The sequence below is a fragment of the Corvus kubaryi genome, unplaced genomic scaffold, assembly GCF_017639235.1.
Source record: "Corvus kubaryi isolate FWS band 111438036 unplaced genomic scaffold, C.kubaryi_AGA036_p1.0 37396, whole genome shotgun sequence".
NCBI classification, from domain to species: Eukaryota; Metazoa; Chordata; class Aves; order Passeriformes; family Corvidae; genus Corvus; species Corvus kubaryi.
In genome coordinates, this window is record NW_024581135.1 from 13,161,729 (window position 1) to 13,186,874 (window position 25,146).

The window sequence follows — 25,146 nt, forward strand, 5'->3', positions numbered from 1 at the left end:
GCACCAATCTCCACGATGGGCTTTGGCATTCTGTGAACATCAATGCCAGAAGGCATCGCATTACCCTGACGCTGGATAACAATGCTGCCACCGCCAGCCATGCAACCACTGTCTCAAGGATCTACTCTGGGAACAGCTACTATTTTGGAGGTAGGTTGTTTCAGAGAGGTTTTTGTGATGCAGGTCCTCAGCTGCTCACCACTGAGTTCTCTCCAGGTGCACTGTTTGCAGCTAAGAGCAAAAGGAAGGATTGATTTTTGAACTGCAGTGCATTCAGCACTATGGGCAGGTTGAAGAGTGTTGGTCAAGCCTGACAGAGAGAGAGCAAGCACAACTTCAAACACAGCTGTAAAAGTGGACTAGTGGTAGTGGTAGCCAGTGGGTGCCTACATCTATCTGAAAATATATGCAAAATCTGCAAAGCTGTATTAACCATGAGTGGTTTTGGTTTTTCCCAGTTAAAAGGCCTTAGAAGTATTAATACTATCAATATTGCTATAGACAACAGTGTTCTGATCAGGCTCAGTGACTTTTTGGAGCTTAGGTGACATACAGCTCAAATCTACAAAGGTATTTATATACAATTCTCTTGTGGAAATGAAGGTAGATTTAGCTCAATTTTGAAAATGGAAAAACCAATCTTGAAAAATGCTATCTTCTGCTTTTTGGAATGCAAACATTAATTTAGATAGAGGGACTGTCATTAACTATTTCTTAATCTATTTCTGTGTAGTGCTTGCTATAGTATGGTTCTGATCTTGGTGAACCCTACGGACGCAGCACTAAGTGAGGATGTACAGGCGGCTTTGGATCTCAGAGCTGTCTAAATACGGGGGAAGCTCAGATACAAGTGGCTTTCTTGCTGCCCACAAGATTTCATCTGCACATTGCTTCAGCAGCAGAATTTAACCCATAATGATTTTACGTTTTGTACAACTTATTTAACATGGTTTAGTTGCTATCAACTGTTGAGTTTGAAGAAGATGAAAAAAAATCACATTTTGATTTTGCTCAGCACATGTGAAAACCTCATACTCTGATACAGTGGCTGGTTTCTCTCTTTTTTTTTTTTTTCCCCTAACTGGAGGATTTATAACACAGGAGGTTGCATAGCAGAAGGAGTAAAAACATTTGGAATAATAAGCTTCTGAGTTCTTGCATCAGGAAATCCCAGCAGAAATAGTTGAACATTCCAATATTCTTCTCTGCCTCTTCTCTTTTTCCCACAGGGTGCCCTGACAATTTCACCGATTCCCAGTGTTTAAATCCCATTACTGCTTTTCAAGGCTGTATGAGGCTCATCTTTATTGATAACCAGCCCAAGGACCTCATTTTAGTTCAGCAAGGCTCACTGGGGAATTTTAGTGATTTACACATTGATCTGTGTGGCATCAAAGACAGGTAATTATTATTTCCTCTTTCTTGTATTTGTTCTTTTTTCATCCTAGTGGTTTATAAATACAGGTTGCATTAAGTGAAAATTCTGATCTGCCAACATTACAGATATTAGGCATAATAGAGCTACTAATAGAAAATACTGCAACAAAGATAGGAGAACTGAGGGGAAATGGTTTCAATTACGAGGCTCTCTTCACATTGACTTGTAGGAAATAGAGTATGCAAATTCAATCAAACTATAGATTGGTGAAAGGATTAAATTTTATGCATAAACAACATTTGATTGCTTTGAAGTTCTAGAGGAAATGAAAGAGAAGGAAAAATTAGTTGATTCATCAGAACATGTCATACCCTTAATATATAAGCTGGTTCTGCTTAAGTAAATCATCTACAATTTTTCTTGCTAGCCATTACAATACATTCATGATGAAGATATGGTACATCTCATGTGCAATACTGCCCATTCAGTGGGACAATATAATGATGGAATCTCTGCATCTGCCAGAGAAATATTTCAGTTTAAATAGTGATCTGAATCCCTCCTAAGATAAAACCTGACAGGTACCCCAGGTATTCTAATAAAGAGCAGAAAGGAAATAAGAAACCAATTTTTTTTTAAAGTATTTTGTAATTCTCTTTTGCTTCTTATGGATTTTTAGTGTCTAAATATTTCTGAATGCAAATGTGTACTTTGAAGTTGGCATGTGGAATAGGAGGTTCTGGGATTTTTTTTTTGTTTGTTTTTAATCTACCTAAGTTCTGAAAAATAGAAATGGAACTGCTGGAAATTTCATAGCTTCAGATAGTTAAGGGAGTAATAAGGATATTTTGGAAATGCATTAGGACCTTAAGCATTTAATGTATTTTTTTCAGAGATGTTACTTAGATGGAGTTGAAGGCTGATTTCCATTATTCCTTCCTGTAGGAGGGATCAGCCTCCTGGAGCTGCAGTCTTTTGATAAGTGAGCAAAACCTCTGTGATGCAAGACCTTTGTGCTCATCTTTGTATGTTCATTTTTGTTAATTTATATGGAGAAATTACTGACTTTGCTGATCAAATCTCTTTCCACATTAAATGAGTGAATTCAGGGGAATGTGAATTTCATACTTGACGTGCCTGAAATGGTAGATGGAATTCTACCATTCCAAGGCAGAACGGAAAAAGATGCAGCTGATTTTACAAAAGGAAGCAAAATGTCATCTTTCCTAAGAACAGAGAGAATTTTGCTGTTTTCTTGGAAAAACAGATTCTTTAAGATCGAGTGGACCATTTAAAAGCACTTTGTGATTGTATGTTGAAACAAAAGAGAACTCTTGTGTTATGATGCAGAACTGTGGGACATCTCCAGTGCCTTCACTATCACCAAGTCCAGGCTATGTGCAACTCAGTGGTTCTACTGCAAGTATCTTCCTTGTCTTTGGTGTCCCAAGGATGACGAGTGTTAGTCTGTGATTGTACCATAAAATTATTTAGGGCAAGGATCCAAACATAGTAAGAATGGGGTTGTTTCATGTAACACCACCTTTCTTGTTAAATATATCACACAGACAAACAAAGGTTAGATGTGATCTAATGAAGGATTTGGGGGTACTGGCTGACAGAGGCTGGACAAGCCAGAGTGTGCCCAGGTGGCCAAGAAATCCTGTCCCTGTGCTCTTCAACATTTTCATAAATGATTTGGACATAGGATTGGAAGGGATACTGAGCAAGTTCACACTCTATACAAAACTGGGAGGAGCTGTTCAGTCCCTCAGAGGCAGGGAGGCCCTGCAGAGAGGCCTTGATAAATGAGGGGTCTGGGCAGTCACCAGCTATATGAAGTCCAACAAGGGGAAGTGTCAGATTCTGCACCTGGGATTGGGCAACCCTGGATGTATGGACAGACTGGGCAATGAGAGGCTGGAGACCACTGCCACAGAGAGGGACCTGAGGGTCCTGGTCAATAGCAAGTTGAACGTAAGCCAGCAGTGCCCTGGCAGCCAGGAGGGCCAAGTGTGTCCTGGGGGGCATCAGGCACAGCATCACCAGCTGGGCAAGGGAGGGGATTGTCCCGCTCTGCTCTGCACTGGGGCAGCCTCACCTCGAGTGCTGGGGGCAGCTTTGGGTGCTGCAATGTAGGAAAGACATTAAACTGTTAGAGAGCATCCAAAGGAGGGCAATGAAGATGTTGAAGGGCCTTGAGGGGAAGCCATGTGAGGAGTGGCTGAGGTCACTTGGTCTGTTCAGTCTGGAGGAGACTGAGGGGAGACCTCACTGCAGTTACAACTTCCTCCTGAGGGAATGAGGAGGGGAAGACACTGATCTCTTCTCTGTGGTGACCACTGACAGGACCCAAGGGAATGGCCTGAAGTTCTGTCAGGGGGGGTTTATGTTGGATATTAGAAAAAGGTTCTTCACCCAGAGGGTGGTTGGGCACTGAAACAGGCTCCCCAAGGAAGTGGTCACAGCACCAGCCTGACAGAGCTCAAGTGTTTGGACAATGCTCTCAGGCATGTGGTGTGACTCTTGGGGATGTCCTGTGCAGGGTCAGGAGTTGGACTGTGGATCCCTTCCAACTCAGCATATTCTGTGTTTCTGTAATTCTAAGATTTATTGCTGTGTGCACTGTAAAGCACACGTTTCTGTAATTTTAACGCATGTGGGAATTGTGTTGCTTAATTAACATGTAAATGGGACATTTGTCTTAGTTATCTAAGCTAAAATTCTCTTTTGAGGAATATGTCTCTCTTTAGAAGCAGTTTATTTGTTACAGGCTTGTAGGCCAAGCTCATTCAGACTTGGGCTCTGAAAGCAGTGGTTAGACAGCTCACTGCAACTTGTGCCTGCTCTTAAAAAGAGAATTAACGACTTTGTTTTGGAAGATGATAAACTATTGGGATGACTATTGATGCCAGCAGTATGTTTTGGAGAGAAAATCCAGTTGTGCAAGCATATAATGCGCACACCCACCCACCCTGGGATTCTCTGTATAATGTGATGAGCCTCTGTTGATTTAAATGGGGCCATCTGAAGGACTGAGCCTTAATGTGTCACTATCACTCATCTCTAGTATTTGAACAATATGTGTGCTCAAATGAACTTGCCATGAATGCCTCCTGTTCCCTGTATTTATTATTTCCATTCTTCAGTAATTATTTCTTAGGAAATACATGAGATTGGTGGCTAAGGAGACAGTGCTTTTGGAGAACAAATGAACACGACCCTCTTGCTGAACCTTCTTTGAGCAGGCAGCTTTTGTTGGAGGCTCCTGCAGCCTTAATGATCCTGTGAAAAAGGCCACCCTGTAGCTGTTCTGGTCCTGGTTGAATGGGAAGTTCAGGATGTGTCTGTGAGAGCTGAGTTCAGCAGGTAGGACATAAAGACATGGTAGGGTCTTGAGCTGAGCACAGCTATGGGCTGTCCAGGTGATGGAAGAAGGCTCATTAGCATCATCTCCTCTTAAGACACTGCTTGTTTGTAGCCCTCAGTGCAATGCCAGCAGTGCTGATGTCCCTGCTGCTGCATATCAAGTTACGTCTAAATTGCAGTCCTCTTGTATGGTACCTGCATGTTTTCCTTAGGTGACACATCCTGTATAAGGAGACATCCCCAATCTATTCATGTCAGAGCAGTGTCTGCTCCGCAAGCCCTGCAAAGTATTCCCTTCTTTGTCTCCTTCAAGACAAAGCTGCTCTTGCAAAATGTTCCCAGTGCGTTTTGGAGCAGGAAAATAGAATCTGGAAGGAAGCAATTTTTCTGGTAGCAATGTATGTGTAGAAGTCTTGGCATTATCCCCACTGTCTGCCTTCTGCTAATCCAGCTAATTATTTTCCTTTTGTTCCAGTATGTATGTTTACTATGATTAACCAAGTACAGAGTGCTCAGTCTTTTCTGAGGATGTTGCAACCTGTGGTGCTTGCACTGATCCTGTTATGAAGTGTTAGAGGTCCTGCCTGCAGGCCATTTATTCCCCTTCCAGTGAGAGGTAGAGAAAAATTGAGACAATATTGTGCTAAGCCATAGAGGCCTGCTCCATCTTTAAAAGGAAATAGATGTCATTTTATCTCTCTTTTTTTGTTGTCTTTCCAGGATTTATACTCTGTTAGGAGTGCACATCAGGGCTTGTTTGCTTTACACTGAATTAGTAAGTCAGAAAACACAGTTTCTTACACCATGCTGGCATTTCCCCTCCATGGCATGGTACAAAGCAGAAGGTAACAAAGCAGAGATGCCTGGAAGTAAAGGTGCAATAAAGTCCTTGAATTCAGAGACATTTTGTTGGGGACAAAAGGAGATATCTTTAAGCAGTCTTTTGCAGCAGGACATGCACTGCGTTGACCATCTCTGACCAAAAGCCATCTGATATGGGCCTAGACAAAAACAATGGAGACTCTCTTTGAATTTATTTTCAGTTCAGTGTGATAAAGATTAAGTTCATGGCTACAGGAACTATGCAGTCCTCACTCCTTGTGTTTTGCAAGTGTTTTTTGGGAAAGGAAGCATTGTCTGGGGGTGACAAATTAAACCTAAAAGCTTTCAGGAGAAAATCTGAGCAGTAAGGAAGTCTAATGAGAATGGAATAATGCTTTTTGTCTTTGGTCCTTAATCTACAGGGAGGAGGATGTCAGTGTCAAGGGATAGGGAAGTGGCAAGCAGTATAAAAAATTCATTTGCTTATAGATGCAGTAAATCAGAAGGGATTCACTCCATTCTCTTGATGCCCACTAAGCCTCTAGCTGTAGGTGTATGGCCAGGCTCCCTGTCCTCCACCTGCAAGTAGTATGTTAGGGGCTTTACAAACGCAAGATGGGCTTTCCCAAGGACTTGTGCTTTAGAGAAGATAAAACCCAAAACAACAACATACAACAGAATGTCTTTTTCCTAATGGTGTTCAGTATTTTACAGTATTTGCAAAGAATTCTTGACTGTCAAACAGCCTCCTGGACATGGGTTAGGGAGGCAGTTACAGAGACTTGCTGTTTTCTTCATGTGGTGTTTTATCCTGTTAGCTTAGGAGGAAAACATGCTTGAAGCCTTTCCCCTGATCTAGGCAGGACCCCTGAGCCTGAGCACTCATACCAAATTACTAGGCTCTCAGTATCTACAGCCTTCATTTTGAAATTTGGTGTTACTTGCAGCTGGACAAATTACGAAACACAAATCAGCCAGTGAACAAAGCAGGTGGGTGAATGTGTCCAAGTGAAGAGCAGCAGGGGGATGAACAAACACTGTATAGTAAACACTAACCAGGGTTGCCATTTTGTGTTTAGATTTGCTAGCAGTCATGCTTCTAAATTTCTGTTCTCTATAAAAATATACAGAGCCCAAACTGTTCTTCAGAGGCTCCCTCTAAACAAAAAAAAGCCAAAAAAGACAAACAAAAAAACCCCAACAAACAAACAAAAAAAAAACCAAACAAAAAAACCCCACAAAACAGGGCTGGAAAACATCCCTTGCAAAGAAAGATTGCCTAAATTCTTTAACCAGAAGAGATTGCTAAGGGGAGGCAGCGTAATGGTCTTAGGGGCTCAAAGGCTGCTGCAGCACTGAAGGGAATAATCATCGTTTCTGCCCAGGATGTGTAGGAGAGCTCCCATGGCACAGACTGCCTGAGGAGCCTGTCAAGCCTCTGTCGCTGGAAGGCTTCAGGAAAAGTTAGATGAGTCTGTGAGAAATAATAAACATGGGTGTGGGTGATCCTGCCTTGGGGTATGAGCATGGACTGAGTGATCTTCCAAGTTCCCTCCAGCTCTGTTGCATTTTCCTGCAGCTGGAACAGCTGTCCCTTGTTCTTGCTTTGGGGGCTCTCAAATGTCAACAACAAAAACAGTGCTTAAATAAATAATATAAAAAAAAAAAAAAGAAACAAAACAAAACACCAAAAAAACCCACCAAAACCATGGATGAAATGTTTCAGGAATTCAGCTCACAAAGTCTCAGACCTGTGAGAAAGCTCATTTTAGTAGATGTATCTCTCAGACAATCTCAGGCAGTGCTGCAGCTGTGAGTAGGGACTGTGTAACCCAAAGTTATGTTGTTTTTTTTTTTTAATCACCTGATATCTATAGATAGATATATATGAAATGGGAGAGAAGAAACAGCAGTTCCTACTCATATGTGACTTCCCTGATTTGCTCTTTTTGCTTCTAAAAAGCACATGATTCATTTTTACAACTGCAGAAAAAAGCTATGTGATTGCAGAATTTATTGCTCTGGGGTTTTTTCGGATATCTTCTTTGCAAATTTCGTGATGTCTAGAATGGTGGTTAAACTCCATTATGGTTAATAATGTTTTTTCTTTGATGAAAAGTAACTTGACTTCCTTCTACTTGTCTCTGTTTTCTTGAGATCCTGTGACTTCTGGGAGTCAAGGTGCCTGTCTCTCTTTCAGATGTGGTGTAAATGAGGGTGAGAAGTTTGGAGAAGGCAGGGACTGAGGCACTGGATAACTATAGAAACATCTTCCCCTTAGTAAATCAAGATAACAGCTCTGTGTGGATCCCTTCACAACCCTCTATTTTAGTTGCTAGAAGATGAAATGCAAATCCGGTTGGATGTATTCACTGACCTCCTTTTTGGCCTGACCAGGCTTTTCCAGGAAGTGTGTCGTCTCTGGGCCAGTCAGAAGAGGTGCTGTGTGCAGCTCTGACTGCACAGTCTGTAAGTCTGTCATTCAGCCCTCATGGCTGTTTCTAAAACTGACACTCTGTTGTTTGGTGTGCCACAAACTGCTCTCTACAAGGAGAGATTAAATAGTCTTGGACTCTTCAGCCTGGAGAAGAGAGAGCTGGGCAGAGTTGTGCAATGAGGAGCAGCATGAAGGAGGTGAATAATAAACAAGAATGTGCAGTTTCTCACAAGTTCAAATCTTACACAACATCAAATTGGATGCTGTTAGATGCTGTAGAGGTCAAATGTAAAGGAAAAAGCCAGTAAGGCATACATGAATTCATAAGCCGCAGATGGCTGGAAGCTGGCAAAGTGTTCAGTGGGATGCTCTTGAACTTACTTCATCAGCATTTTTGCTGTGGCACTGTCAGAGTAAGGAAATTGAAAGAGAGGCGCTGTCGATCTGAAGCAAGTCTGGAGGGAGGTGATAAACTTAGGACTAGGAAGTCCAAGTCCCTCACTGTTTCTAAAACATTGTTTTCATGTATGCAGATCTCTGTACCTCTGTTGTTCAAAATCTAAATATATTGTGTCATAGCTGTGCTAATCTCCAAATACATTTGAATCTTAAGTGTGAATTTTGCTAAGTACTAATATGTTTCTCTTCCCTTGTGTCAGTGGAATAGTGGGTGTGTGGGTCTGTCTGTGTGTGGGCAAACAATGGAAGGCATAGCCTGGGGGAAATTCAGTCAGCCTCTCATTTAAAAATAAATGAAATGGGTAGGAAAACAAATATGCAGATGCTGAGAATTTGGCCACAGAGTTGAGAAGCTCTGGGATTTCCCATTCAGCAATGGGCACGAATGCCAGATTTTGTGACTAGAAATACTAGCTCTAGTCCTGAAGCTGAGTTGGTTGTTTGCTGTGGTTGGCATCCTGTTCAGAGAATAGATGCAGGAATGTGGGCTCAAGAGATATTGCAGCTCAAGAGTTACCATGGTTATTAGGAAAATGTGCCAGAAAGTCATTAAACCTCAGTCCAGAAACACGGTGGATTTCCAGCCCTTCATCATACGGCACAGATGCTCCCTTTGGGCTGAGCAAGGCTGGCTGCTCTTACCACAGATGGACCCCTTGGAATACAGCAGCAAGGGCTGCAGTGTTGCCTGGAGCCTGAAGGCATGGCTTGCTTAATCTTGTGCACTTCTTGCCTGCAGTGGGACAAACTGCTTTGCAGTGTTAGAGAAGAAAATTCCATTTGCAGGAGTTCTTGCACTCTGTGTACACAAACAGGTAAGATCTGGTGTACTTTCTGTTACCAGCTCCTTCGAAGTCTATAAAGAAAAGTGCTTAGGAGGCATAGTTGTTGGGGTAACTTGTGCCAAAGAGCTGTCCTGAATAGGAAACTGGTCTCTTTTTCCTTTGAATTGGCACCTTATATGGAAATAGTCTCCTTTGCCCCTCAAGGTAGTTCTGGACAAGTGTTTGCATTCACCAGGCTTTTGAGGCAAATCCTCTTGAAACACACCTGTAATGGTGACATTGGTTCTATTCATGTTTTTAACTCCTCAGCCCCCTTCACAAAGGATGAGGTATTTTTGTTGCCCAGTGACAGAGAAAACTCTGTTTAGGAATCTGCAATGTCATGATTCTGTCATTCCTGCCAGAACTCAAATACCTTGAAGTGATAGACATTTTGGTGGCAGTTTTTCCCTGGACAGAGGTGGGGCTGAGGCAGATGCAGAAGCACGGTGTTGTACACCCACTGTTCTATTGTCGTAAGTTCTATGCATGATTCGCACTTGAGTATGTTAGACTGGCTTGTCTTCACATTAAGAGGGCCTTTTGTGCGTTGAGCCTGTCCTTATCCATAAAGGAACTATGAGGGTGGCCAGAGCCTGCTTTTCTCCATGCTCAGGTTCACAAGTTTGCATAGATAATGCATGTGTTGCTCTCCCTGCCTACAGCTGCTGAGGTACTTTAATCAGATTGCTGCAGCTCATGTTGATTTTGCGCTGATGAAGCTCTGACTGGGTTGTCCTATTTTTACTTGGCTGGCACCTTGCCCTCGCTGTAGCAAATACTGACAGTACTTGTCAAGGACAACACCAGGGACTTCACTTCCCTTAAGTGACCTGGGGGAGAGGGGGAGGAAAAAAAATATTCACGTTGAATCCACCTTGGCAGATGGACGGATGGCGCATCTTGCAGGGCATCCTGGGAATTCCAGCGATCTGCCACGAGGAACACAAACCTGACTTCAGGTGTTTTCTTATGAATCCTGGCAGTGCACCATCTCTGTAGCATCAGTGGAAAGACAACAAGCACATGCTGATGTTACCGTCCTTATTAAACCAAGATTCATCTGCATATTCCAATTCTCCCAGCAAATCCAAATGGAGAGAGCAGCATGTGGTATCCATAAGATTCACTGCAATGAGATTGGCATTAACAGTTGTACTTTATTAGGGAGAAATATATGGAGCTGATTCATGAGTTGGCTTCCCTGAACTGCTTCAGTTGTGGAGCACAAATAGTGTCCTTAGTTCCTATTCTTTTATCCCTACCTGTGTTTTATCTGTGAAAATTCTTCATAGTATTTTCTAAATAAATTAGCTTAAAGTGTTCTTTTTCCTTGCTAAATAGAGCTGACCTTTTAAAACCTGCTGTATGCCTATTTCCTTTGTGGATTCTATTACATTTTATTATCAATTTTTACTTGTAAGAAAGAATTTTTTTTTTTTTTTACTTTTTCTTCCTTTACTTTTAGTGCTGAACTTAACATTGCTTCGTGTGTTGTACTGTCAAAATGGGCCTTTGGGAAATTAATTAGTATTGCAGGTGAAGGGTGTTAGGATAAATCTGATAAAAGCACAGTGGTTTTTTATGTTTCTTAACTCTCCTCTTAGATTTAATGTATGCCCTGCAGCAGAAGCCAAACTTCAATATGATCCTCTCACCCCCCAGCTTGGCCATGCAAGTGAGAAAATACCCTGGCTAATTATGTCCAGTAAATTTTAATTTTTTTTTTAGAGTGTCAGGCTGGGATTAAAAAATCAGACACTTAGTATTGTATTTATCCCCACATAAATATCTGCAGTGCATTGCAGAAAGAATAATTAAAAAAATCCCAACCCCAATTTGGCATCCATCCTTTTCATTCTCTATAGTTTTTCTATCTTCATTATTTAGTGCCTTTTCTGCAGAAATGACAATTATTTTATACTGCATATTACTTTCTCTTTGCAGGAAATCCTCTTATGTGTTCCCTTCTTGGTTTTGTAGCAATGAGTGGGATGTTTTTACATCACATCCCTTGAATTTGGATGGTGATCAAAGCTGGAATGAACTGAAGACATAAGAGGGGATGTCATGTGATGTCATGTGTCCTTTTTCAAAACATTTCTGATTCTGGGTAAATCCAAGTTTGGTTTGAGAATTGCCCAACTATGTCTCCATCCTCAGCCAAAACAAAGTATTTGGACTGTACACCTTCAGATGCTGGAATACCCAGATCTAGATTTTTTCCTTTAAATGCTGCAGGAGAGACTGATAGGGATCTGATAGTCCAGATTAGTAGTTCTTCTGATATTTTGTATCACCTTAAAAAGATCACTTAAGTCCTGTGAGTGAAAATTTTCCCCCTTATCTTTTGTCTCTTTTGCCTGTTTTAGGATTCAGTGGACAGATAGCTCAGGGCATACTGAAGCTTCATGGCTTCCTCCAGTTTATATAAGGAAAATGTGAAAAAGTTTTCAAAAAGTTTCTCATGCTTGGCACTTTGTAAAACACTTTGGTTCGTGCTTGTTCAGCAAAAATTAGGATATTGTTAGAAATGTGTCTTCCTTTTTCATCATATTGCCCTTAGAGAAATTCTGGTTTTTTTCTACTTCCTCTATACTAAGCCCAAAGCAAAACACTGGAGATAATGATGTGGAAGTGGAATGGGGAAGATATCTTGAATCCAAGCTATGTTATGTGGTGGGGAAGGAAAAAGGGAAAAATGTATCTTAATGACTTAATGACCTTATAAAGATCAATATACCATGAAAAAAATAGTATTAGAAATAGAGGACTACCTGATGTTCTGTGAGAGTTGTACAATCTCTTGGGTCCTTCCCTAAAGTATGCACCTACGTCACAAATTAGACATGCTAACTAATGGAATTAAATTACTGGAATTACACCCATGCAGGTAGCATTTTGAAGTGTGATCTTGGAAATCCTCTCAATACCGCCCAGGTTTTAAGATGGAAGAACAGGGTGCAGAAAAACTGAGCAAGATTTAATAAATTCAAACCCACAGGCATCAAAAGCCTGGGTGCTGGAATTAAAATCCCTGAAATTCTGAAGAGCATCCCCTCATCTCCTCATATCTATTCTAATGTTTAAAGCAGCTGCATAAAGCAGGTAATGGCAGAGCTTCTCTCTAATAGCTTAAGGGCTGATCGACAATGAAGTGTAATAAAACCATGTAGCACAGTTTCCTGCTCTTGGACTGGGATATGATCTTCACACTGTCAGATGCTCTTGCTCAGTGATAGAAAACAGGAAAATATTTGGACAAAGCAAATTCCCAGAAAAAAATAGGCAGTCACAGTGGAAAATGCTACCTCTGACGAGGGGGCGGTGTTCTAGGCTTTGTGTTTCTTTAATGAGAATGAAAAGGAATGCTCAGATTATTTGGATAATGCATAAATTGGTTTGCTTGCCCTGCCTTAATTTTTCCCTGTCTTTGTTTCATGCATGCAAGACCAGCTGCAGAAAATGACAATTCAGGCCCACAAAGTGTTCACTAGTCTGTGTAAGTGCTGTGTTTCAGAGCAAAATAAAGACAGATGCTTCAGATTCATCAGTATCATTCAGTAAATCCTGTAGGGGGTAGGTAAAAAATCAGTTTGAGCAGGGTGAATGCCTTCCTGTAACTGCAGTGACTTATACGTGTGGAAAGGTGCTGAAATTGGAGAAAGTCAGCTTTGTCCCTGTGAGTGTAGGGACTTCCCACTAGGGTGGGAGAGGGGATTTGTCCTGAATGAGACCCATGTGGAGAAAGAAGGCAGTTTGAAGGTAGGTAAGGGGCTAATTTATTGGCTTTTGAAATCCAGCTTGAGTGTGGAATTGAGTTGGGGGGAACCTGAATAGAGCTCACTCCCATTGCTGTTCCTTTAGAGTAAAAATCCATGGGATGTGCAATGCCACGGTAAATTAAAGGCCAAATATGGGGATGCAAGCAGAATATAATATCATATCTTCCTTTGTTTGTTTGATTTTTGCAGATGGCTTTTCTGCTTTTGCTTTGTAAAATGATGAATTCTAAATGGAACAGCTGTCTGTACAGGATGGTTTATTTGTTTCCCTTTTTTCTTTTTCAAATTTATTTATATAAAATCCTTTCTGCTGATGCTAAGCCAAACTGTCAGCACATTTACCTATATTAAAAATTTAGGTGTTCTAACAACAAAGCAATCAAACCTTAAAAAAATGCCTTTTATCTAAGGCACAGGTAACAGGCTTTTCCTTCACTGCTGCCAGTCCCAGCACAACCTTCTCTACAGTTCTGTCCTACTCACATGCCTGAGGACTGTTGGCATCAGCGTTCAGATCTTTTAAATCTTGGCCTCAGTGGTATGCAAGAGCAGGTCCTGAGAACCAAGGAGACCAACAGTGGAAATAGTAATATATCTTGAAAGTTTTTTCATCAAGTTTTACAGATCTCACAAAGAAGAAAAACTGACCTTTGTGAAAAATTATTGAGATGAGAGAAATACCTTTCTTTTTTTTTTTTTTTTTTCCACATCAATTCAGTAGGAAAGACTAGATGATTTCCACAATGGGAAAAAAAAGAATTGTCTGTTCACATTATTCTTGTTCTGTTTGTAGAACTCCATGAGTACTCATAACATAATAAATTTAGGAAAGGAAACATAGATGACTTAAAAAACACCACAAGACTTTACGGTGAGTTGTTGATCAGTTTTCTAAAATTGCAAGAGGAGAGAGAATTTGGAAGGTGTGGTGATGAGGAATACCAGAGGTCTGAACAGCATTAATTCTTTTGCAGCCTGTCATAATACTGCTTTTACACACTTTTTCTCTCTTCCTTTGGTTCTGGTAGCTCTTTTTTCTTCCTTTAGTTAAGGACACCTAACCCACTATTTTACCACAAAAGGACATCCAGGGGAAAATAAGAGTGGGATGTGCTTTTGCAGTATTTTTTCTGATGCTCTCAGATCTTCATTAGTTTTCCCCTTGGTAAACCTCTGAAGTTGTTATACATTGTCTGTCTGGTAACATTGCTAAATTTCTCTTTGAAATGATTGTCTGGTCTCCCCTTGAAGCCATTTCTTGTATCAAAAATAACCTTTGGCAGGGAATTTCCCAGATTTACGGCTCAGCACAGCAGGGCTGAAATCCATGCTGTTGCAATTGGCCTCAATCTATTGAGTTTAGTGGAAAGACATCATTTTACTAAAGCAAAATACAGTCTGTTACAGCAACACCATCAGTTTCATCAGACATGCATGCACACTATATGAAGTCATCTCTTTTAATGTTATATTTTGTTAATTTTAAATGAGATACCTGCTGGCTGTAAATAGGAAAACATGCTGAAATAAAGTGAATTTGATACAGTATTTAGGAAAATGCTTTATAGATAGAAAATCTTCAGGTATTTTTTTTGTTACAGCATTATTGAGTTTTAGGGACTTAGTGCTTGTCTAAAAATTATGTGTATTTACAGTCTTGATATTGAGGGTATGTGCTCCTTTTTTCTTTCTGTAATGGTTCCCTTTCTTTCCTCTGTACTTTGGAAGAGTAGAGAGTAGTGCTGGATGTATTGTGCTGACGGTAACAAAATCTCTGAGGTGCTTATTGAAAGTACACTGGGTTTATTTCCAGTCAAGTGTAACATCAAATGTGTAGAACTCCTTCAGCCTTCCCACTCAAGTAATTTTTGCCATTGTTATTTCTTCATCATTCCCATCAAAGGGCCGAATTTCCCTCCTAATGTCTGTGCAGTTTCTCCTTTGATTTCAGAGGAAGCACATGTAGAGTTTTGGAGGTGAATGTTTCATCCAAGGACAGTGAAGGCTTTTGTGCAGGCTCTGCATATTGTTCACGTAGATGGCTAAGGTGTGCATTTTCCAGCTTGGCTGAATGAGGGAAAAAATTATTTGCTTCACTTATTTTTATTTTTTTTTAATAATAATTTTTCACCGTGATATATATTACCTGAACAAACGGGGAAGATCAGAGTCCCTGGTCTGTCACAAACTTTCTTAGACAAATCCATAAATTTTCAAGTGTCTCATTTATGTTACTTGCAAAAATTGAGTTGCGCTGTTTGTTCATTTCAGTTGCAAATAGGTCAGGGGCTGTGTGATGCGAGTTTTTGTCTGTGAAACTTTCTATGATACCACTGCATTTTTTGCTGAAAGTGTTTGTTTCTACTGAAATGCAAATATTAATTTGTATTTTAAATTGCATGTATTTAAGTCCTTCAACATGAGGATCTAGGACAGTTCACAAATGGAACAATCTGTGACTTATCCATGCCTTGATTAATTTTAATCATAGCTATTTCTTAACTTTGAGTTCTCTCACAATTAGGATAAATTTTGCTTCTAATGAAGACACAACTGCTCAGCTAGAATGGGATTATGGTAATTGTTAGAGTTGCAAAGAAATTTGTTTCATAAGCTTTTAGAAGGGTTAGTTATCTGACCAAAAACAAGATCAATGCAGTTGGTGCTAATTAAAGCAAATAGACTAAGGAATAAAAAAGATTTAATTCTGAATTTATGAATATCATTAAAAGCTTACATGGTTAATTTGACTTGCATTTTGTGCATTGTTGGGAGGAGGAAAAGTGTTTGCATTTGTAAGACAAGTAGAAATGGGAAGTGACCTTCAAACTTTGTAAAGTCTTTAAAAGGAAACTGTTTCAAGGGAATAAATGTGGCTAAGCCTCTAATACAGGCCTTTGGCAAACCACAAATGACTAGTAATTAGCTCTACTGCATTGGGTTAATTAATAAAAGGTAGCTTAAGATAGGCAAAAAGCATATTTGTCCATTACACTGATGATGTAAATTAAGATAATAACACAGCACTATTCTTTTTTTCTCTCCAAAGAGCTCTATTAACATCATACATTTCTTCTCACCAGCATCCCTCTGATGTGAATAGAACTACTGCTGTACAGGTGACATAAAGGAATGTTTATCACTAGATAGCAAGTGGAATTAAAGGCAGTGTGCTGAGGGCAAGGGCAGGCATAACCAAAGTACAAATATGAATAAATGTGCTCCCACAAGCGAAATTCACATGTATCACCACAGAGCTCTTGTACCCCTGTGCTTTGCTTCTGGGATGAAGCTGCTGGGGAGCTGCTGGTTCAGGGTCCTGCAGGGCACAGCAGGGTGCAGGACCCAGTCCTGTTTGCATCATGCCATAAGGCTGCTCCTGCTCTCTTCAGCATCGACCCAAAGCTTTAAATCTCACTGCAGTATTGGCAGGAGTAGGTGTGGTGGCAGAGGGGCTGGCTGGGCTCTCGCTGCACCAGCAGGCTGTTGGACTGAGAGATGATTGCCCAGCACACCACTAACAACCAAAATCTCACCCTTCTCAGAATTCCTGCCTTGTAAAGATGGGGCAAACCCAGAGGTTTTGGCCTTCCCCTTTGTTTCCTTTTTGGTTTAGAAACTAGGTGTTCTCCCACAGCCCTGGAAGTAGCTCCCTGGCAAGCTAGAAAACCAGGAGTGTAATTCTCGTACTGTCCTCATTTTGTACTTGAGCTCAGTGATTAATAAAAGCCATGACAATGATTTTTATAAGACCAATATATATCATAATTGTTTTAATATTGTTACAGATAGTTATAAATAACATACTTTCTTCTTGAATTCCTTATTTCTCTAGTATTTGAATAATGAATAATTACTGCAGTAATTGATTAAGGATTAATAAAAATAATTAATCTTTCATGTTAATATTTTATATGCTCTTTATAATTTTATGTATAATGGTATAAATAGTGATCAAGTGAACCTGTGTTCAGGAGTGAATCTCAGACTCCCTGATAGAGATTAATAGATGTAAGATTGTATGAATGAGCATGGAGCATATTGAGAACAAGAGGTTGTTCTGATAAGCCTCTGGGCACAAACAGGTTTCTTTGGGTTGTCAAGGTTTGGCAGCTCTAAACAGCCTTGGACTGAAGCAAATTGATGAAAACTTGGCTGATGAGGCTCAGAAGGCTGGTGAAGATGACTGTTAGTGACATACAGGTTTTCTGTTTTCATGCATGAAATAGGTTTTAATTTTAAGCTATCTGGAAGAAACAGATTGAAAGCCACTGCTAAGGGCAATATACATACTTAAGTGCAAAAAAAAAAAAATCCTAAGGATGAGATGAACTGCAATAAAACCATGTCTTCAGCTAGAAAAATCAAGGTAGCATCAGTGATATCACACTAACACCCTGGAAAGATCTGGCATCAAAAGAGTTTTGAAGCTCAAATTATGGCAAAGCAAATCCTAATGGAGTTCTGTAGTGTAAAGGATAAATTGATTGCCTGTTTCCTCTCCACCCACCCATCACAATTGAATCAGCAGTATAAACAAGTTACTTATTTTTCAAAAGTCAGACATACTGTGTAAAAGAGATTAATATACAGTAAGAGGGAAAAAATAAAATGAAAAAAAGGCAAATAAGGGAACAATCTGTTTCCATTTAAGCTGGTGTAACTCCATGGCACTGCCTGCGTTTATGCCAGGGGAGTTCAGATCAGCATTCACTTCTTGTCCTGGAGATTGAATTTATCTCCCACAGCTTTTATTTTTGTTCATTTCCTGAGCTGCATGCTGTTGCGCCTCTTTCTTCTTTTAATAATTTGTTTCAAAATAATACTTCAGAGGCACACCAACTAAAATGAGGAAAAGAGAGTACAAAACTCATAATTGAAGCATATTTTTCCTCTTACTTCAGAGATTTGCATGCTGTTAGCATTACCACAAATGTAACTCAGCCTAATTTTGATAACAGTGGTGCCTGTTTAATCAGAGAACAGGGGATTCCCCTTTGAAACGAGATTTCAATAGCACTTTCACCTGCTACTTTTCTTGCTCTGTACTCAGAAAGTTCAGGACACATTAATTGCTAACAAGTGGAATGTTTTTCTTTAGAGTGATCATTACCTGTGTTCTAGATAGCTTAAATGTTGTTTTCTTCAGTGCTTGTATTGTACGCAAATCACAGAGAAAGAAATAATTATTTCATTACACAGTGATTCAGCCCTAGGAAACTCTTGCCTGAATGAGGAGTTGAAACAGTTCTGTTTTGTTTGCTTTTTTTTTGTTTTTTGTTGTTGGTTGGTTTTTTTTTCCCAGCACATTATTTTTTCAGAAATATTTATAATTAATTACATTTTTTTAAAACTGTCTCAAATTAGATGTTTACCCAACTACTGTGAACATGGAGGAAAATGCTCCCAGTCCTGGACCACCTTTTACTGTGACTGTAATGATACAGGCTACATGGGAGCCACCTGTCACAACTGTAAGTAAACCCACGTACAATTTTCATTTGTATTACATCCACATCATAATCACAGTGGTCATTAGACACTTAATAGAATTTAGCTGGGCTGAGCTGGCTAATTTTAATCTGTGTTTGGTGCTTTAAGTCAGTTTTACCACCCTGGGCTTTGTTTTTAGATCATATGAAAGTCCCTGTTGCAAAAACCCAGTTTTCAACAGTTTATGACTTCGAAATTTTGCTAAACTATTATTTGGGCTGCTGCTATTAACAAGAATACAGTATTTGAAACAGGCAGTACACAAAACATTCAGCTACGGAAATCCACAGCAAAAGGAATATTAATGTGTTTTAAAGGTTAAAAAACCCCCATCAAACAGTAGAGGAACAAAATACTGTGAATTCTGGTAAAAAATAGAGAAAGGAAAAGCCAAAATAAAATCTCTTCATATAGCTGGCTAAAAGGGAAAACAGAAAATGGAGGTAAACTTCCAGTTTTTACACAGGAAATATAGAGAAAAAAACAGTGAGTAAGAATAACAATTCCAGGAATACAACTATAACCACTCCGGGTGCTTGATGAGCACTTGGGCACTGCAGATAGGATGACATTGGTGGGATGGATTTTTTTTTCCCTGTTAAACTAAAAAGCAGAAGAGAAGGTACTTAGTGGTTTGAAGCTGAGAATATTGCCAACCATACTGTCATTTTGGAGACTTTAATGGCTTGCTAGTTAACAGTGAAATAATTTGTGGGGTATGCAGCTGACAGGAGAGTCTGTTGAGAGATCTGTTCATAGATTTGTCACCTGAACTCTGTGTTGTAAACACAAAGCAAGCCAAGGGTTTTGTGCGGAAATCATGCCAAGCCAGATGAAGAGAGGGAAGAAAAAGGCTGACTTTATAGTTCTAAAAAGAGGCCTTCCTTTTTGTCCATTGCTTTTGTTATTCCAAAAGGCATCATACCTCTTCAAAGCTCATAAGGCCATAGCAGGGTATTTACACCAGCTGATGTCTGGTGTAAATGTGATGACACCACTGAGAACTAGGTGGCCAAATCAGGTGGTGAGAAGGGAGAGGCTCCTTGGGGAAGGAAGAGAACTGTCACTATTGACCGTCAAAGGTGATTAGGGACACTCAACTCTGGGCTACATCTGTGCTGTCATATTAGCTTGGGGGCTGAGGCTCACTATGTCTGTGCCAGCTCAGTGTGGCTTCTGTCCAAAGGAGACCATCTCGTTACCACAGAGAACTGGTTCATGACTATTTCCTCCATAGACACTTCCATGGAGCTAGTGAAGCCTCCTGCTTCTGTCAACTCGTGTCTGCACTTCAAAGGCACATACATAGCTGCAGTTATTTAAGGTTCACTGATGTTGAACTACTCTGAAAAGTTTCTTGGGAAGCTCTTGTGTTAAGCTGTGCACACCTGTGATGTACAGATATTCACCTGCTCAGCTTATTTACAACTGATTTATCAACAGCTAATTTGATTCCAGCTAGATTGTGGAGCCAGCTACCCTGTGAGCCAAGCAGCACTGATAAACAGCAACATTAGTCTGGAGAAATGCATTCATCTGCTTGAAATATGCAGTGAAACCAATTCAAAGCTGGTGGGCAAATGCAGACTGTTGATAAGAAACTTGCAGAACAAGAGACGTTATCACTTCCAGCTGATAGTGGTTGATGTGCAGGAGTACCTTTTAGTAGGTGAATGAGAGGCACAGATTTGATCACAGCATAACTCCAGAATATCCTCAATGTATAGGAAGCTCTCCAATCATGTAATTCAGTGTAGTTCTATCAAAGTAAAACATCTATTTTAAAAGGTTTGAAACGTTATCCCAAGAGATTTTCATTTTTCTAGAACACTGAGGCTGACAGCCCTGAAATTGAACTTATACCTTTGGAGAGGCTATTTCTTTTATTAAACTGCCCTTCAGACCCAAATCCATGCAGCAGTAAGGGAAAGATTTAGCTGTCAAGTGAAACAGTGTGAATTGTTTCAGTGTTTCCTGGATTAATTTTTGTCTTAGTTACATCACTGTAGGTTTTGCCTCATTTTGGTATTGTAAGAGATGGGTGCCACTGGTTGAAAACCATAAAAAGACCCATTCTTTGTCATAGTTTTAGGAAGAACTGCATGGCATGCATCTGTGAGCCAGATTTAATTGGTTTATGTTTTGCTACCCCAGACTGGGAGATCTTAACCATTTTAAAAACTGAGATCTGAAGAGAAATTGCCCCTGACTTACTGTCATCATATGTGAAATATTGAAATACATCTTATGGTTGGTACATAAGCAGTCTTATTTTTAGTTCCAAATATTCACGGACCACACTGGATTCTGCTGTGAGGAATAGCTAACAATACATACTATCTCTTCTCCAAAGAGTTTGCAGTTCAGTTTCTGAGGGTATAAAAACATGCTGGGACAGGTGATGGAATGCCAGAAAGGCTTCATCAGCATCAGGTTTCAGTCTAACAGGAGCATAATTATTTCTAGGCTTTCTTATAGCAAAATAGTCATAAGGTAGAGATTAAAAAGAGAAAGAAGTTGGGTGCTTGCAGACACAGAGCAACGTGGGAGAAAGCAGTAATGTGCTTGTTTGAAAAATATAAGCCTCTGGCCAGAGGAGTTTGACATTTTTGACAAGGCAAATGTCAGAATCACGACAGGTAAAGAGGTTGGAAATGTGCCATGAAAAGCAAAGATAAATAGTTTGCATTTGATGCAACATAGGGGAATTAGACAGTGTCAGAAAAGAACAGTAAGTTGATGGAAGACACAGCTGGGACAATATTTGCAAGACTGTGTCAGATATGTGGGACAAAATTGTGTCTGGCATGTCTGAAAATGGGTAGTTGAAATTCAAGATGTGTGGATGGAGCAAAAGCATGCATCTGAAGGTACATGGAAAGAACTGCCTGCTCTAGACATGACCTTAATATAATCTTACTAGAGGCAGTTACTTGCCTGCAAGCCTCAGGTGTCGTCCTGATCACTCCAAATCCCTTCTGATCCTGAAAGCTCCTAAACTCTCACGGGATGTTTGGCAATCTGCCTGGTCCAGATGAGGGTTCACTACTGAACAGGGTGTGGTCCTGTCCCATTGAAGAGCTATTTTGTGAGAGATAGTTTCACACTAAAGTATCATCTGGTCCTGCTTCCATTCTACTCTCCTCTGAACTTTACAGTAAATGCTAGTAAAATAGTGTTAGAACCTGTATGTGTTTTCTGGGTTTCACTAACATATAAGAGTCTTAGTGTTTTCTAACAGGTAGTTTCTTTCTTGCAAAGCTTATTGCCTGATGCATAAGCACATTTCTTTGTTTAGCAACAGTTAATCCTCCTTTACCAGCTGCCATGGGGAATGTTATCGATATCTTCCAAGTCTTTTGTTGTTGTGGCTTGGTTTGGGTCTGGGTTTTTTTTTTCCTGTTTTGGATTTACCTCTCATTGTTACCTGTTCCAGTGAAATTCACATCTTCTTCCTGGCTCCTCACAGCACTGACGGGCACTTGTGTTTCCATCTCTGTACTTTCTGTAGCTGTGAAACCCCAAAGCATGTGCTCTGCCTTGCTCTCACAAATGCACGTGATGGTAAATGTGGAATGAGTGCTGACCATCTCCAGATGCCCATTTCACTGCCCACAGTTTGGGGAAACTGGGAGTCATGGAATAAACCTATAGGATATAAAGCCAACTGTAGGTGATTTACATTTGATTGTGTAGGAGTTTTGTTGCGCGTTAGTTTCTCCACCTCCGTTGGAAAGAAGATCCAATTTGCAGATAGGTTAAAAGGTGTGTGATCTATATTGTCTATTGAAACGGTTTGGGCTCTTTTGAAACTTACTGCTACTTGAGCTTATCTGTAGCTGAGACAGTGCTTTGAGAATACAATCATATGTCAGTTGCCAAAATGTGTGGCTTTGCTTTTTGCTTTATCTTTTAAATGTGCTTCGCATAGCTTGCATTTAGATAGGTTGGAAGATGAGCTCAGCTGAAGTGTTTTGGCAATAGATATTTTCCCAGTTTCTCCAGTGTGCTGGGTAGCCTGCTGATCTGTCAGGTATTGGAGTAGTCTGATAAATGCCAGATAGGAAAGGATCCATTATGTAATCACATGTGTGAATCATGGCAAAACAGATAACAATGTAATGTTCATTTTCTGTTTTCCTCCTTTAGATACAAACGCTGACGGTAGTACACAGCTTGGGAAAAAGGCCTGGGTGGGATTCAGCTAATCTATCTTTTGCTGTCCGGTATTGTGATATCCAAGCTAAGATAGTGGTCTGGTCTGTCTTTATTTGTAAAAGGGAGTGTGAGCTGCTTTCAGAGCTGAACTAATCTCACTGGGAGATAGGGTGTCCACGGCAAGGTCATGGACCACCTCTGAAGTCTGTTGTCTGTAGGGGGAGGCTGTCCTATCTTAGACATACAGTAGGCAACTGAAGGTAGGTCAAAATTATAGGTGGGAAGAGAGATAGAGGGAAACTGAGATAGGCGAATTAAAGGTCTTAATTTTTATATACATATATATAAATTAATATATGTGTTAATGGAAAATGCATAGTTTAAAAGCTGCATAGTCATCCCTGTGATACTATTAATTCTTGTAATTATCATGTGATAGTAAGAGCAGTAGACCAGTGTAAAATGGCCCTGAGATACAGAATGTTATAACTTTATTGCAAGATAATGATTAGTGATCTCCTCTTTCTGTGAGTTATGCTAGTCCCTTAGAAAGCCTCATCTTGCCCTTCTATACTTCTATTATTTTTATTTATGATAGTTTTCAGGTGGTTTTTAGTCTTACATGATTTTTTTAATCCCAAAGAGTGCTGAACATTGATACAAGAGATGTTGAGAAATATAAAATAATGATTTTATTCCTCATATTCTGGGATTGTCAACATGTCCCAAAGCTTTGCAAGGTGATAATTAACAGAATGTAATTTAATTCTGGATATTTGCTTTGGTGTGTGATCTATCTCACACATACAGGCATATGTCTTATTGGCCTAGGTAATTGCTGGAGGAAAGAGTCATCCAATAATGGAAATGTCATATAGTCATTGATATGGCATAAACTTAACGTAACTTCAGGCTTTGAAAATGTATTTTTTAATATTAATATGCTTACTGCATATATCATTTTTTATCTGAAAAGCTTAATATAGCTTCAGCCAGATTGTTAGCGGTACTGGAGCTGCATCTTAAAATGCCAGCTGTGGGTTGGTAATTCTCCTGTGTTCCAAGGTAGGGAGATGAGTGCAGTTTGCTGGCTGGGCAAATGAAGTTTAGAGAGTTTCTGTCTAACAGATGCCTAACAGTGAATTGGTAGTGTAATTTGCATGTCCTGAGTAGCCAATTTTCCTGTCTGAGGTTCTTGGAACAGGGTTTTTCCATATGTGTTTAAACACATTGGTTTTCTTTGACTAAAGAAAACACATTTAATATTCATATCAAACCTTCAGTGCTGTACTTGGTGTTCCTGCATATTTTTGTTCACACCATGCTTTTGGAATATGAATTTTCATTGTTTATTTTGTGATAAGTTACTGTGTTATTAATGCTTTTCCTTCAGTGGTGTTCATTTAAAAAAAAGTTTTTCCTTTTGCCTCAGATTTCCTTATAAATAACACATTGAATATTCCTCTTTGGGACTTTGCTGCAGAGCAGAGGGTGTGGAGGACTCACTCAGTCCTTTTTGAAGCCAGCCGGGTGCGACCATCCTCTGAGGGATGTGTGGAGTTTTCATCAGGACCGAAATACCGAGCTCTGCACAGCATCCCTCACCTCTTTGATTACTCCTGTCCCTCCAACACCACTCTTAAAATGGTCTAGGTTTCCCTGGCTGCTTTCCTGCAGCAGCACGGCTTGCAGGTGACCCTGCACCAGCGCCAGGCTGGGGTCTGTGATTGTCACAGCTGCCTTCCAGCCACAGCAGGGAAGTGACAGGGGAGGATGGCTTGACACAACCTTTCCTACCTTGGCCAGAGGGAGCCTTAGCTTGGATGGTAGGAAATTGTCTAATAACCAGGTGTAATGGGAGTATCTGCCCTGAACATCCATTTCAGTGGCCCTGTGATAAAAAGGCATTTTAATTCTATCTGTGGAAATAACATATTCTTTATCAGATGAGTAAGTACATATTTTAAAAAGGAAAAAATAAGCCATCTGTCATCCAGGCACGTCACAGCAGAGACTGCATTAGTCTGTCAAGAGCAGCGCTGTCACAATCCAGGTTTCAAGAGTACAGATTTCATTTTTCTGGCATTTAACAAGACAATTGTATTTTAAGGGTGAGAATGATGATTATTCCCAGAGTTCATTGCCTGTACTAATCCCTCTGCTGTTGAAATAAGAAACTTCCCATTGCATATTGCTTTATTTGTTATTTAGAAAAAATGTTTGGTTGAGTGCTCAATATTCTGAGTCTGTAAGAGCAAATCTGTCAGGTCTGAGGTACATGAGCAGAGATTGAAATAGTCATCTCTGATCTGCCTCCAAGAGCTCTGAGCATTTTGTTGAGAATGCTTAATTTGGTCTGGTCAGCATTTGTGTATATCTCGTTTTCCAAGGTCAGTCTATGGCTGGTTGAAGATCCTGGCA

General features: G+C 40.1%; 1 protein-coding gene across 1 annotated transcript in view; it reads left to right on the forward strand.

The window, feature by feature from the left end:
* The window catches only part of CNTNAP5 (contactin associated protein family member 5), a 283,868-nt gene that overhangs the window by 153,159 nt on the left and 105,563 nt on the right, over positions 1-25,146 (forward strand). The window contains exons 9-11 of the mRNA XM_042041551.1: positions 1-150; positions 1,230-1,401; positions 18,442-18,548. Coding sequence (XP_041897485.1) covers positions 1-150; positions 1,230-1,401; positions 18,442-18,548 — 429 coding nt within the window. The remainder of the gene's footprint in view (positions 151-1,229; positions 1,402-18,441; positions 18,549-25,146) is intronic.